This window comes from Antedon mediterranea, chromosome 3 (genome assembly GCF_964355755.1).
Source record: "Antedon mediterranea chromosome 3, ecAntMedi1.1, whole genome shotgun sequence".
Lineage (NCBI taxonomy): Eukaryota > Metazoa > Echinodermata > Crinoidea > Comatulida > Antedonidae > Antedon > Antedon mediterranea.
In genome coordinates, this window is record NC_092672.1 from 1750511 (window position 1) to 1765449 (window position 14939).

The window sequence follows — 14939 nt, forward strand, 5'->3', positions numbered from 1 at the left end:
TTTATGTGTGGCTATGAAGTATAATGTATCATAGAGGATTATAGTGAATATTAATATTTTACACTATAATATCTATGGTATCATGTACTGTAGTTCACATTATGGCATCCGATTATTTTTTTCTAGACCACCAGCCGATACGTACTCAAATGTATCAATATCACCTATTTACATTGGCATATTTAATTTCCTCAACAAATTGCTGTAAATAAATATTATAGATAGCTATAATAAGAATTGCATTTTCCTTCACCCAGTGTGCTTTTTTCGGGGCTTCTCCTAGACGTACGTTCGCATTGAACTTGAACGCAAAACAAAATATCGAGTAAAATGATCTAACAATCGGCGGTTCCGCACAGAGCACGCGCATCTAACATACGGCAACAAATGTTATCGTTTAAATAGTCCACGAGTCAAAGTACGATCGTTTTGCTCATCATTGGTAGCATGCTGCATGAAAGTGTCTTTTCCGGCCATCTAGGGGTGTCATTTAACAAAATTTGCTTCGCCGATACGTACTCAAATGTATCAATATCACCTATTTACATTGGCATATTTAATTTCCTCAACAAATTGCTGTAAATAAATATTATAGATAGAGCTATAATAAGAATTGCATTTGCCTTCACCCAGTGTGCTTTTTTCGGGGCTTCTCCTAGACGTACGTTCGCATTGAACTTGAACGCAAAAAAAAATATCGAGTAAAATGATCTAACAATCGGCGGTTCCGCACAGAGCACGCGCATCTAACATACGGCAACAAATGTTATCGTTTAAATAGTCCACGGATCCAAGTACGATCGTTTTGCTCATTGGTAGAATGCTGCATGAGAGTGTCTTTTCCGGCCATCAAGGGGTGTAATTTAACAAAATTTGCTTCGCCGATACGTACTCAAATGTATCGATATCACCTATTTACATTGGCATATTTAATTTCCTCAACAAATTGCTGTAAATAAATATTATAGATAGAGCTATAATAAGAATAGCATTTTCCTTCACCCAGTGTGCTTTTTTCGGGGCTTCTCCTAGACGTACGTTCGCATTGAACTTGAACGCAAAACAAAATATCGAGTAAATGATCTAACAATCGGCGGTTCCGCACAGAGCACGCGCATCTAACATACGGCAACAAATGTTATCATTTAAATAGTCCACGGGTCCAAGTACGATCGTTTTGCTCATTGGTAGCATGCTGCATGAGAGTGTCTTTTCCGGCCATCTAGGGGTGTGATTTAACAAAATTTGCTTCGCCTCAGGCCCCACCCCAGGGGGGGGGGGGGTAGGTATGGGGGTGGGGTGACCCAAATACTTAGTGTGCGAACCCCCCCCCCCCCCCCCTTGACAGATCCTGGCTACGGCCCTGATCACCAACATCAGGAGTTGAACGCAACGCAAGAATGTACGCGCAAAGCAGGTGTATTACTCATCGTTACGGATACGGTACGTCTCCTGCGTCCTACTTGCGTTGTGTAGTTGTTGGAATTGAACAAGATTGGAATCTTGGTTCAACACAATATATAAGAGGAGGAACTGCCGCTTGCCATTAGTCAGCTTGCGCTAAGTCTACGTCATTGCGTCACGTTCCCGTCCTAGTACTGTACGTGTCAACCAATCTTTACAAGGCAATCGCATAACGCGCGCGCTCATGAAATTATACTATTTTTTATATCTATATTATTTTTGACCAGGAAAGAGTATAATTTCACTCTTCTGCGTTTTTGACAGCCTGTACTCTACTAAGCGCTATCCCATAATCCAGTCTGGATTCGCTCGCCCCTTTTATTGATTGGTGTTCTGGCAGTCACGGCGGCAGTACGTTTTACACACTCCTCTGAACAACAGGCGTGGCAGTAAAGTAAACAAATATAAATTCCATCAAACGCTCTGGTTTTATTTGTAAACGAAATATACCGCCTCAAGCGGCAACTTTTATGTAGAAAAATTGTAAGAAAATAAAACATTTTTTTCTGAAAGTATCAGACTTTAGAAAGTATATGAAAATGTACATTGCATGGCAGTTAAACAAATATATACATGAACTTTTTAAAAATACTGTAAGGATGAAAACAAAATATGTATCAATACAGATCGGTCCCACTACGAATAGCGCGTTGCCGGGGACGCAGACGCGCGCGCCATACTGACTTATTGATAAAAATATCACTGTGTCAATAATAGTAATATAATAGTTAGAATCAAGGCATCAATATGATAGAACACCACTGAGAATTTGTACTTTTAAAAGTGTACTTAAAATCAAGATACCAGTTTTCATTATACAAAAATAAAAAATAACTTTTTAGTCCTAGTACTACTACTATAGACGTTTGCTAGCATCAAGGTGATTCAATTATGAAAATCTGCTGGACTAAAAATATGATTCTTTACGGGTACAGGTATCTTCGTCAGAAACGTGTTTGCGTTCATGTTTATTCCGGTCACTACTCAAAGCAAACATCAAGCCACAGAAAAAACACTCGTGAGTTTTGTCCATTTTATGGGCTAGTTCATGTCGTTTCAAATTGTCCAGGTTATTGAACTCTCTGCCACAGTGCGCGCAACTGTTGTGCGTACCGCGTGTTTCTCCTTCATCGATATCCTTCCCACTATTGATGTCTACAGGCGTACCAAATTTCTCCTTTCCAGATTTAGCATAGCAAGCATCGACTACGTCATGTACTAAATTAGAAAAGGATTGTTCTTGCTTGTGATCAAATAATTTCGGTGCATTATGAATAGGTATGTGAGCTCCTAATTTTGCTAAACTGACGAATTTCATGCTGCACTTTTCACACGAAAATAATCGGACACTTGTTATCTTTGTGCGTGCAAGAGTCGTTGTCGAGGTTTTGCGTTGAATATTGTTAGCAAGTGGCGTTGTGTGGCTGGAATTCTTATCAACAGTTTTATGTTCATTATTGTTAGCAAGTGGCGTTACAAGATCGCTGGAATTCTTATCAACTTTTTGGTGTTCATTATTGTTAGCATGTGGCGTTGCGAGATCGCTGGGATTCTTATCAACTTTGTTGTGCTCATTATTGTTAGCATGTGGTGTTACAAGATCGCTGGAATTCTTATCAACTTTTTGGTGTTCATTATTGTTAGCAAGTGGCGTTGCGAGATCGCTGGGATTCTTATCAACTTTGTTGTGTTCATTATTGTTAGCAAGTGGCGTTGCGAGATCGCTGGGATTCTTATCAATTTTGTTGTGTTCATTATTGTTAGCATGTGGTGTTACAAGATCGCTGGAATTCTTATCAACAGTTTTGTGTCCATTATTTTCAGGAGACTCGATAGCAGTAGCACTCGTGGTTGTATGCTGTTCTTTTGAAGTGGTCTCATTAGCGTTAATACCTCCGCATAACAACCGTGTATCGCGTACCTTCGTCGTATTGGAAATGCGACAACCGCTAGTTTTAGATGTGGCGTTGTTGTTTTTGGTATCTACAGTCGAAATCACATTGTGATGATTGGAAATAGGAGCGTTATGTAACAGAACATTGCATTCTTTAATAGCAGGCACTAGATGTATGTGTGGTTTAATTTGGTGCACAAGCGTCAGACTGGCTGCTGTCACAGATGGAGAACTTTGTTTTTTTGAGGTAGTTTCTATTGGAGTGTTCAACGTGGGACTGGCTGTCGGAGATGAGGAACTTTGTTTCTTTGAGATAGTTTCTAGGCCTACTGGAGTGTTCGGCGTGGGATTGGCTGTTGTAGATAAGGAACTTTGTTTATTTGAGATAGTTTCTAGGCCTACTGGAGTGTTCGGCGTGGGATTGGCTGTTGTAGATAAGGAACTTTGTTTCTTTGAGATAGTTTCTACAGGCGTGTTCGGCGTGGGATTGGCTGTCGTAGATGAGGAACTTTGTTTATTTGAGATAGTTTCTAGGCCTACTGGAGTGTTCGGCGTGGGATTGGCTGTTGTAGATAAGGAACTTTGTTTCTTTGAGATAGTTTCTACAGGCGTGTTCGGCGTGGGATTGGCTGTCGTAGATGAGGCACTTGGTTTATTTGAGATAGTTTCTAGGCCTACTGGAGTGTTCGGCGTGGGATTGGCTGTCCTAGATGAGGAACTTTGATTCTTTGAGGTAGTTTCTACTGGAGTGTTTGACCAGGGAGTTGTAACTCCCTGGTGAGACGTGGGACTGGCTGTTGGAGATGAGGAACTTTGTTTCTTTGAGATAATTTCTACTGGAGTGTTCGGCGCGGGACTGGCTGTCCTAGATGAGGCACTTTGTTTATTTGAGATAGTTTCTAGGCCTACTGGAGTGTTCGGCGTGGGATTGGCTGTCCTAGATGAGGAACTTTGATTCTTTGAGGTAGTTTCTACTGGAGTGTTTGACCAGGGAGTTGTAACTCCCTGGTGAGACGTGGGACTGGCTGTTGGAGATGAGGAACTTTGTTTCTTTGAGATAATTTCTACTGGAGTGTTCGGCGCGGGACTGGCTGTCCTAGATGAGGCACTTTGTTTATTTGAGATAGTTGCTAGGCCTACTGGAGTGTTCGGCGTGGGATTGGCTGTCCTAGATGAGGAACTTTGATTCTTTGAGGTAGTTTCTACTGGAGTGTTCGGCGCGGGACTGGCTGTCCTAGATGAGGCACTTTGTTTCTTTGAGATAATTTCTACTGGAGTGTTCGGCGCGGGACTGGCTGTCCTAGATGAGGCACTTTGTTTCTTTGAGATAGTTTCTACTGGAATGTTTGACGTGGGACTGGCTGTCCTAGATGAGGCACTTTGTTTCTTTGAGATAGTTTCTACTGGAATGTTTGACGTGGGACTGGCTGTTGGAGATGAGGAACTTTGTTTCTTTGAGATAGTTTCTAGGCCTACGAGAGTGTTCGGCGTTGGATTGGCTGTCGGAGATGAAATTCGTTGCTTCTTGGGGCTAGTCTCCACTGGGTTACCTTTACGTTTTTTGTGCTGTGGATCAATAAGAACCGTAAGCCGTTTATCCTTTAATATCTGTGCAAGAGAAGACGAAACGGTCTTTGGTTTGGAGCAGCTTACCACTTTATCAATTTTGGTTCCAGCAATTCTATCAATTTTCAATTTCTTAACGATCCCTGACAACGTGATCTGTGCAGCTGTCAATTCCTTGGGTTGTTTTTTCTTTGAAGTTACTTCTTTATGGACCGAGTTCAATGTAATAGAAGGTGCCAAAGACGTCAGTTTTCCATTAGCGTCTATAAGAGCCATATCAATATTTTCAGAAAATGATATTCGTCTTTTATTGCGTCCTAAGCAAAGATTTCTTTTGAAGATCGGACGCGGACTTTTCAAAATGGACTTCAACGGTGACTTTGTCTGGTCAATTTTGTATTGGGATGATATCCTTTTCTTTAGAGGTAAATGGTCCGGCTTCGGCGCCGAAGGTTCTGAAGTGTCATTAATAGACGGTCGTTTTTTAGGAATGCTTTTATTACGATGTCTTGCTACCGTATCCGTATTGTCTTTCGTCATATGTTTGCTTATATGTGGGCTAATCTCCTCAATGCTGCTACTATTTGTATTGTATCCATCCATACTAGACGTCTGTACCTTTGTAGTCGTTGATCGATTTTCTTCAGTTCCGTTAGATGGTTCTTTTGTGGTGTGCATTTGTGTATCTTTTTTTATACCACAACTTGTTTTGAAATTGTCTAAATATCGTTCGAATTCATTAAAGAAAGACCTATCGGATATGCAATCTACATCATCACTATCGGACGATATGAAAATAGGATCGTCATTAACACAGATATCTGGCGGTTTATCGCAATTCTGAGGTGACCCCGTGACATTGTTTAAACTTCGGATGATACACGGTTTACTTTGTAATTCTTTAGAATGTTCAGCATTATTTACAAACTTGTTATAGTACGATTTTAACGTACTTCGTGACTTCTTCTTATACTTCTTGGCAATAATCGTGCGTTCAACGTTCTTGGGCATAACAGATTCTTGGCGTGTTGATTTCTTAATAGGACTACTTCCGATATCAGATGCTATAACAGATTCCTGTCGTTTTGATTTCTTCCTGTGACTACTTCCGAAATCGGATGCTAAAGATTCCTGGTGGTGTGTGGACGTTTTGTTTGGACTACTTCCGAAATCCGATGCTAAAGATTCCTGGTGGTGTGGCGATTTCTTTTTTGGACTACTTCCGAAATCGGATGCCGACTGTGTCACGTACCACTGCAGATATCTTGACTTCTTAACCATATTCTTTATTTTTCTTCTGTCCACCATTTTAAGATTATTTTCTAAATGCAAGGAAATAGAATGCGTTAATACAGAGATCCAACAGAATATAAATATAAAGGGGTTAGGTAGGCACATGATAAAAGTTAATACAACTTCACAGATGTCCACTGGGAATATTAAGATTAACAGCGGCCGTATGACCCGACGTCCGACAATACACAGACAGAGGCCGTACACGTATTCCCGCGGATGGACAGTGTAATACAAATACGAATATATTTATTCATCAAATCACAATATCCCCAATGTTTCAAGAAAATGATGAAATGTGGGTATCAGGAAAACCAGGTTTGTATGAAGAGAGACCCCAGATTACTTAAATAAAAACAACAATAAAAATGGTCTATTTAATACAGTATTAGTGCGTTGTGGTGTTCATATCAGCTGATCTTGATCGGATCTCCGTTAGACAGAAGTGGTGGTTAATCAACCATGCAGGGCCGTACCACTTTACTGAGATGCAAGTTTTACAGAATCTTATAAAAACCAGGGAGTTTAAACAATGACATAAGGCTGGTACTAAAAACTAAAAAAATGCTCAACAGAATAACAGTAATTGTATCAACTAGGAATAGAACAATTATCAACTGTGAAAATTGCAAGACAAAGGTCAAAGGAGTGGAGACGATTTTGAGATCATCTTACTTAAAAAATCAAGGCTTAAAAAAAACATGACATTGTAGGTAATTAACATAACAATGCTGAAAGCCATAAACACACAACAGTTATATTGAAAAAAACCTCCCTAAAATATTGTAGCTGTTTTTCTGTGGGAATCGCCCGGATTTTTTGGTACATAAATAATAAATAACAAATTACAATGTTTCAAAATAATCATAGTTCAAGAAAGACAAAATAAAGCAAGGAAAAAAGAAAGAAATGTAGAGGCCTACGGTATAGGATTTAAAATAAAGAAGATCTTACTTACGAAACAAACAAGGATTTGTGTGCATGTAATATAGTAACGTACTATGTATGCCACAAACTATAACATTGGATTGAGACTATATATACGGCGGCCTTACACTGTATGACCGGGATAGAGAGGGAAATGTAAATGTAGGGAATTAATGATATCCATATATATATTTATTGGATACAATTGTGTAACTGTACAGTTAAAAATACGATAGAAATAAAAACAAATGTAGACATTCTTTACATTTCAGTTTAATTAATACTGTATATAGGAGGCCTCTATATTACTATTACACAACGTGCAAAACACAAAAGACTCAAACACAGGTACAAAATGTAAGCAAGTGCTTTATTGGTGTTGCTCTGACTGTGAATGGTCTTTCTGTTCAAAACAAAGAAAATACACTTATTACTAAAATAGGAATTAAAGCTAATTTACTTATGGCCGAAACCAATGACCAAAGGATTATAAAATGGTTAATCTTATAAACAAATAGTGGACCACAGGCATTTCCAGATTACCCTATGGGGAGTAAATCTGGTGTCTATTCACATTTTAAGTCGGAAACCAATCAACAAAATACAGTACAGTATCTTGTTTAGCGTGGAATAAAATATATAACTATCTTGTTGTAATGCAAGTTGTTTTAATTCATTTTACAAACATTTAATTTCCACAGGGCAGCATGGGGTGTCTAGAAAACTCAGATCTCAGATATATCTGAGTTTTCTAGATCTAGAAAACTCAGATATCTGAGTTTTCTAGATCTATCTAGTAGGCTGCTACTACGAGTTCCAATAATTATTATTATTAGTAAGAAAACGTATAATACTGTGTAGTATTTCAAATATGCTACCCTCTAATAATAATGGAACGATCCATTTGATGATCTGGGTTTTCTAGTTCCATTTTGGAACTAGAAAAGTCAGATATTGATATCTGAGTTTTGTAGATCTAGAAAACTCAGATAATATCCGAGATCTGAGTTTTCTAGATCTGAGTTTTTTAGACACCCGGCAGCATGACGTCATATTACTGGCATTTAAAATTACACGTACAAAACCATTCTTATCTAAATGCAAAGTCAAAAATGTATTGTTTAATGGCGGAAATCATCGGATCAAAGAGAACCGACTACACAAAGGACTTGTGTATCAAAATAATTATTTCCAGTGACTTTAACATTTGGAGGAGGGGAACACTTTTATTGTTAAATAATAGATAGCTTTGTCTGCCCTTCCTGTCACTCCGCGTTGTTTGCCCGGCCGCCGGTCACTCCTTAATATCTACATACAGTAGATGGAGTTGTAAATTAACTAATCCTAGTTTGTACAAAAATTCTATTCTGTAAGAAAATATTTTTCAATTTTATAAAATCTAAGCTTTTTGGGCTATCCTGAAAAATCTTTATAAATGAATTATTTGTCAATATAAATATGATCACTTTGTATATATTTTTATGAGGATTTTCCTAAAAAATTAAATCAAAGACGCCTTTTTGACAGGCACTATATTTTCACCAGCCATGACATGAATCATCTTCTTGTTAACCAATTTAATTTTATTAATTTAATTTTGGACTATAATTTTTTTAAGCATTATTTTTTTTATCTTTATAAAATTCTATTTTTTGTCTCGTGTATTTTGTGAGATCATTAGGCACCCTCAGAGGGTCCCTCTAACGATCAGCTTCGGTTGGACCACACTCGTAAAATATTGTTGAAATCAAATAAATATTTAAAAAAAGGTGTGAGCAAACAAATAATTTGCTACAGTAACGGTAAACATTTCCATCAATCATTCATGTCTCACTCACCTCAAAATATAATGTAAAATATAAGTCAGAAATTCATCACATAAAAATAAATATTTATCACATTATTGTGAAGTGACCGTACTGACGGGATGCAATGTTTTCAAGGAGATTCTCCACTCTGGGCGACTCCTATGCCCTTCTTGGCTCTCTACTATTACAAAGAAAAACTGACCAACGTCATAATGGCCTGGATTGAATCAACAGCAGAAGACGACGCGTCGTCGTCCACGGAGCTATACAAAGCTCAATGACGTACACATGGCAATCCGGACGGTACGACACAAACACACTAAATATCCTGTTGTCAAATCGAAATCCTTTGTTAATCAATTATCTATCCTGATTGATTGATCCAACAGAAGAACAACTGGTCATCTTACCTTGGAAAAAAAATCACTGTATTATATGTGGATACACTACTATCTACTACTCTACATTTGTCACCTTCTTTCACTGACAGGACGAACACAAGTGATATGAATGACCAGAAAAGTTGTTTTGACAATTAAACACGCGTGGTTGTGTACTCTGTACGTCCAGGTCGCGCTTGAGTAAATTTGTCCAATCAGCAGGCGGCGACACAGAATAATGGGATATTCACCGCCACACCAAGAGTAGATCTCAAAAATAATTTTTGTTTGTTCGTCCAGTTTTAAATATAACATGTAGGCTAGTTTGGTTCTGAGGTATAGGCCCTACCCTTAAAAACTATGAAGCCCCTCCTGCAAGTTGATAAAACTGGTTAGTTAGCAGAGCCTCTGGAACTATTTAATTGGACTACTAATACTAATATATCCCGTAATATATTTACTGTAATAGGATGGTATGAATGAAAATCGGATAGTTTAAAATCTAGAGATTTCATTACAATTAAAACCTAATAATTTATGCCTACCGATTTATGTTTTCTGATAACCTAATTGTCTATTCTTCTTCCATCCCATGGTAATGGGGCGAGGGTACCGATATGACGACGAGACTTACCGGAGAGAGACTGTGTAGCATTTTGAATGACCAGACGACATTAATTTACTAAGTTTACTTACTGTATCACTGATTTACTAACGTTATAGAGAACAAGCCGACTTAAAATTGAGTTAAAATACTGTATACCTATTAATGCTTCCATTCATTCTGTGACAGTTGCACTGGCTGCAGTAGTACCACGCGTACAGCTGAACTACAGTATACAAAATATAGTATCAGGCCTGGGAAGAGTGACGCTGTAGAGAGACCCGTGGCTGTATTCACCATTAATCTCCTAAGTGAATACAATTTAAGGCATATACTTAAATATTTATTGAGTTAAGTGAAATACTTAATATTTAATAAGAGAAATAATGATTGGCGAATACGATCACATGATCTAACAATTTGTCTCAGTCAGGATGTAGCATTTCGAGAGAAAAAAATCATCAATGACCAGAATACGTTTAGTAATAGTATAGTATACATTCACCTACTGTTCTACTTAGGCCTACACACATTAATAAACACGTTTATTATGATAGGAGCACAAGGAGACCTTGTTGTGATGCTCCTATTTCTCATTGCCAAACCTACCTTAACATGTACGTACATCCATTACAAATTATTTACTTGTGACAAAAATACTTGTCACCAGTGCTTATATATGGCAGCGCGCACATCAGCTGTGTTATGCTAATTCATAATTTGCATAAACATGACACTGTTCTGTATGTTATTCAACATTGAGGGCACCAAATTAAATTATTAACTAACACTGATGATAAAGATGATTTCACGTCAATCAGACGATATTATAAATCTAAGAATAACTACGTTCACACACGTACGGCGTGAAAACTGGCGTTGCTTACGAAACATCATTACGAGTTATTGAATCACGATCAAACAGGATCTGATTATTAAATCATTACACCGGTACTCCATGATTAATGAGAAAACAATTTCATCTGGTTTCGATTTTAGTAATAAGAGTTCATAAATTATAAAGCTGTGGAAAAACTTATGTAAAGGGTCTAACCTGTTCCGCCGACACGGTTCCGGCGCCGGCACATCAAATCGAACGTCGCGCGAGGTGGTTTCCCGATGGGAACGTACGCGATCAACGTTAGTCAAGACGGTTTGTGTGGAAAACTTACGTCTAGTCATGAAAGTTTCGTCCACTCTAGCTAGGCAGCTACCTAGACGAAACTGTCTTGACTAACCAGTAAGTTTTTCAACGTCACTGGTGTATGAACTCTATCTCATTAAGAAACAGATTAATATTCAGGCTACACACGACGTGTATTTTCTCTCAGTTCTAAAAATTTAACTTGTTTAGTGAGTGATGAGCTGGAGTTAAGGTCACTCTATCATCATCATCATGTCATGGAGAAATACATTTATTTTCAAAGTGCCATAAATTAAGCCCAGCCTCCTTTCAAGTTGTCAGATCGATTATAGGTTTATGGTCAGAAGCAGGGAAGAGTTAAATTACAATTTAATTGTAATTTAACTCTTCCCTGGTCAGAAGAAATCGGTCGCGGTTGAAATCAACTTCCGGTATTTATAAAAAGGAGGAGCGCTGCTTGGTGTTTTATCTTCTTATCTGTACATTATTGCCATTTATTATTGTTATCTACCTAGCAAAACAAATAATGTAACAATAATAATAATATTTTACATTGTTGTTATTTTTAGTCCGTTTATATGTATCTTCGGAATTTGCTGAAAATCGACATTTCTTTGTTCTTACGAAGACATATGCTATCTACTATGCCAAACTAAATTGGATGATGTTAAGCTTTGTCTACACGTAGGCTACTTTCAAACTTTATGTGACAAACAAATTTGATGTGCCCAAATATGGTAGTGATATGTTTAAATATGATAGTTATATGACATTATTATGTCCATTTATGGGCACATCACATTTTTTTGTCACATAAAGTTTGATAGTGTGGACAGAGCTTTAGAATCTAGACGAGAAGTAAACCAGCTTACTTTCCTCTATAAAATTATGAAAAATAAAATCAACATTAAACCAGATGCCTGCCTACCGAAGATAGATAGACCACGAAGGGGCCTGCCTACCGAAGATAGATAGACCACGAAGGGGCTTGCCTACCGAAGATAGATAGACCACGAAGGGGCCTGCCTACCGAAGATAGATAGACCACGAAGGGGCCTGCCTACCGAAGATAGATAGACAACGAAGGGGCCTGCCTACCACCAAAGATAGATAGACCACGAAGGGCCTGCCTACCGAAGATAGATAGACCACGAAGGGGCCTGCCTACCGACGATAGATAGACCACGAAGGGGCTTGCCTACCGAAGATAGATAGACCACGAAGGGGCCTGCCTACCGAAGATAGATAGACCACGAAGGGCCTGCCTACCGAAGATAGATAGACCACGAAGGGGCCTGCCTACCGAAGATAGATAGACCACGAAGGGGCCTGCCTACCGAAGATAGATAGACCACGAAGGGGCCTGCCTACCGAAGATAGATAGACCACGAAGGGGCCTGCCTACCGAAGATAGATAGACTGACCACGAAGGAGTAATGCCGCCCAACTTATTGAAGTAGCAGCAAAAACAAATATTTATTTAAATTCGTTTCTACCGAAAACCGCCAGAAAATGAAACAAACTACCCTAAGGTACAATGATGGAAGCCCCAAACCATGGAGTAAAGAATATTCTTTACTCCATGCCCAAACCAATATGACAAATTCAAAGAGATTATCTCAACTTAGGCAAGCCATTCCTCCAAGGCCTCTTTGTTACGACTTCCAAGTGGAGTATAAAGAGGATAACAACCAAGTACCAAGTAGTAAGACAAATAAAGTTTCTTACAGTATCTTGCAATATTTATTTAGATGTCACACATGCGTAGATGGTACGTCCATAAATCTGAATCACGCTGCCAAATGAGATGATGAAAATATAGTTTAAAGACCCCTTCCCTGCAATTTTGGACGTTTTTTGGAAAATAATACATATATATCACTTTAAAAACATTAAACCATGTCATTCCTTGTCTTAAATGTACGTTTTATGGTAAATTATGATAAAAAGTGAGAAACAATGCACTACCTAAGTAGCTCGCGGCGATCGACCTCTCGTGGACGGTCTCAGGCCTAGCCTAGCTAGGCTTAGTTTTGTAGGCCTAGCTGGTAAACATCGGTAACGTACGAACATCGTACGCTAGCTATATACCTAGCCTGACGTTGTATAGTTGCTGCATTAATTGTCTTTCTATTTTTGCCAGACTCCGTTGATACAAATTGGGGAAAACCCGGTATTTTCGCTGAAAAGTAAGGAGTCTTCCATTTGTTTTGGCTTCACGATCGATCGAAAAGTGGGCGAATTACAGGTGAAAAACAACAATATCAATCCGCGCGCAATGCATTTTGGGATTTATAGCGGGCCGCTATAATTATTAAAATCGATTTATTTTTCACATTTTTAACCGTTTAAAGACGAAAAAAGTTATCGCAATAGGACCATATAGTATTATTTTTACATTAAATATAGTTTGTGATCTTAAATTAGATCTAAAAAACGTAGGGAATGGGGCTTTAGTTTAATAGGCATTTACTACTACTAAATAGTGATAGATATATCGATTGTCTCAACTGTCGGCGAAATGTCCTGTAGGCGAAATGGCCTTTCGGCAAAATGCCCGATCGGTGAGCGAATAGTCTGCGGCCAGTAGTCTGACGGCGAAGTGGAGTTCGGCAAAAGGGTATGCACCGGAGAGTATAAAATGAAAAATCTCTCTTACCTTTGTTGATATTGGGAGTATAGTACAAGGCTTGGGAGGACAGGATAAATTCAACCAACCTCTAGAGCAAGTAAAAAGACTTAAGTGATGCACATGAATGCACCCAAGCATTGAGGAGGAGGGAATGCTTGACGATGTACCACAAAATGGGTTTATTGACCTCTCTAGTCTAAACTCAACGCCGCCACATACCATTGGGAATTACTCATTGACGGATAAAACTGTCCATCGTTTATATATTCATGATGTCCTTCAAAAAGCAGGTTTTCAATTGGATCATCATCATCATTATGGAAACAAAAGTTGTCAAACGTGGATTAAAAAATACCATTATTGCATATCTTTGTAATTCCTCCGTACCGTACCTACCAATTTAAATACGCCGTGGTTATGATTCCGGCACCGGAACTCAATTACTGCCCACCGTTAGGGAATCCGACACGCTATTGCGCATGCCCAGAGCGCCGGTAATCGGCGACTCTATACTTTATCAACAGGATGGATCATTTCATAGCTCCGCCACGGCGAACTAGCGTAGATGCCTACTAATACGGGATCCACTAATTAGTAAATACTACTAGGCTATGCCTACCAGCTAAACGTGACCAGTGGGCCTATATTTATTTTGTAATTAAAAAGTGGTTGCTTCATTCATATATAAACTTCATATAGGGCCTAATTATGAATTATATGATTACATGTTGACCAGTTTTATGATTTTTCAAGTACAAAATAAAAGATTTCATATAACGCATTATAACTGTACATAACATGCAATCACAAGTTAATTTGTTGACGGCAGCCACGGCGTGGATGTGAAAAAACTGTTTGGGAAGTCGGGGTCGCAACGTTACGATTCTTACGGTAGATAGATACCGATTCTTATTAATATCATAATAATTATTTTAACGCGTGGCGTAGTCGTATTTTAATTATTAATTCATGTATGGCCTAGGCCAAGTTTCATCAATCGCTCTCTTTAAATAAAGTCGGTGTGATATAGAGAGTTGATCAGGGTGGTCATAAACTACGCAGCATCTGCCCTGCCGCATCGTCATATCAAATTTAAGTTCGATCTTATTTTAGATTGTATACACATTTCGACTGAGGGCAGCAAACCAATATTTCAGAAATACATTTTGCGACTGGTGGTCCCTCAGTCAGGCATGACTGACAACTGAGCATAGTTGCCATTTCTGG

The 14939-nt window shown here is 38.5% G+C and overlaps 1 protein-coding gene across 1 annotated transcript; it reads right to left on the bottom strand.

Annotated features, from left to right (window-relative positions):
• Positions 1-1815: 1815 nt before the first annotated feature.
• On the bottom strand, positions 1816-13746 carry LOC140044474 (uncharacterized). Its single transcript, XM_072088994.1, has 2 exons — positions 13740-13746; positions 1816-6246 (listed from the first exon to the last, which is right to left on the bottom strand). Exon 2 carries the CDS (start codon positions 6230-6232, stop codon positions 2372-2374), a length of 3861 nt encoding a protein of 1286 aa, XP_071945095.1. The 5' UTR covers positions 6233-6246; positions 13740-13746; the 3' UTR covers positions 1816-2371.
• Between the last annotated feature and the right edge of the window lie 1193 nt (positions 13747-14939).

Bases quoted from the DNA above. Each gene is read 5' to 3' on its own strand.
- LOC140044474 (XM_072088994.1), bottom strand. From the start codon at position 6,232: ATGGTGGACAGAAGAAAAATAAAGAATATGGTTAAGAAGTCAAGATAT.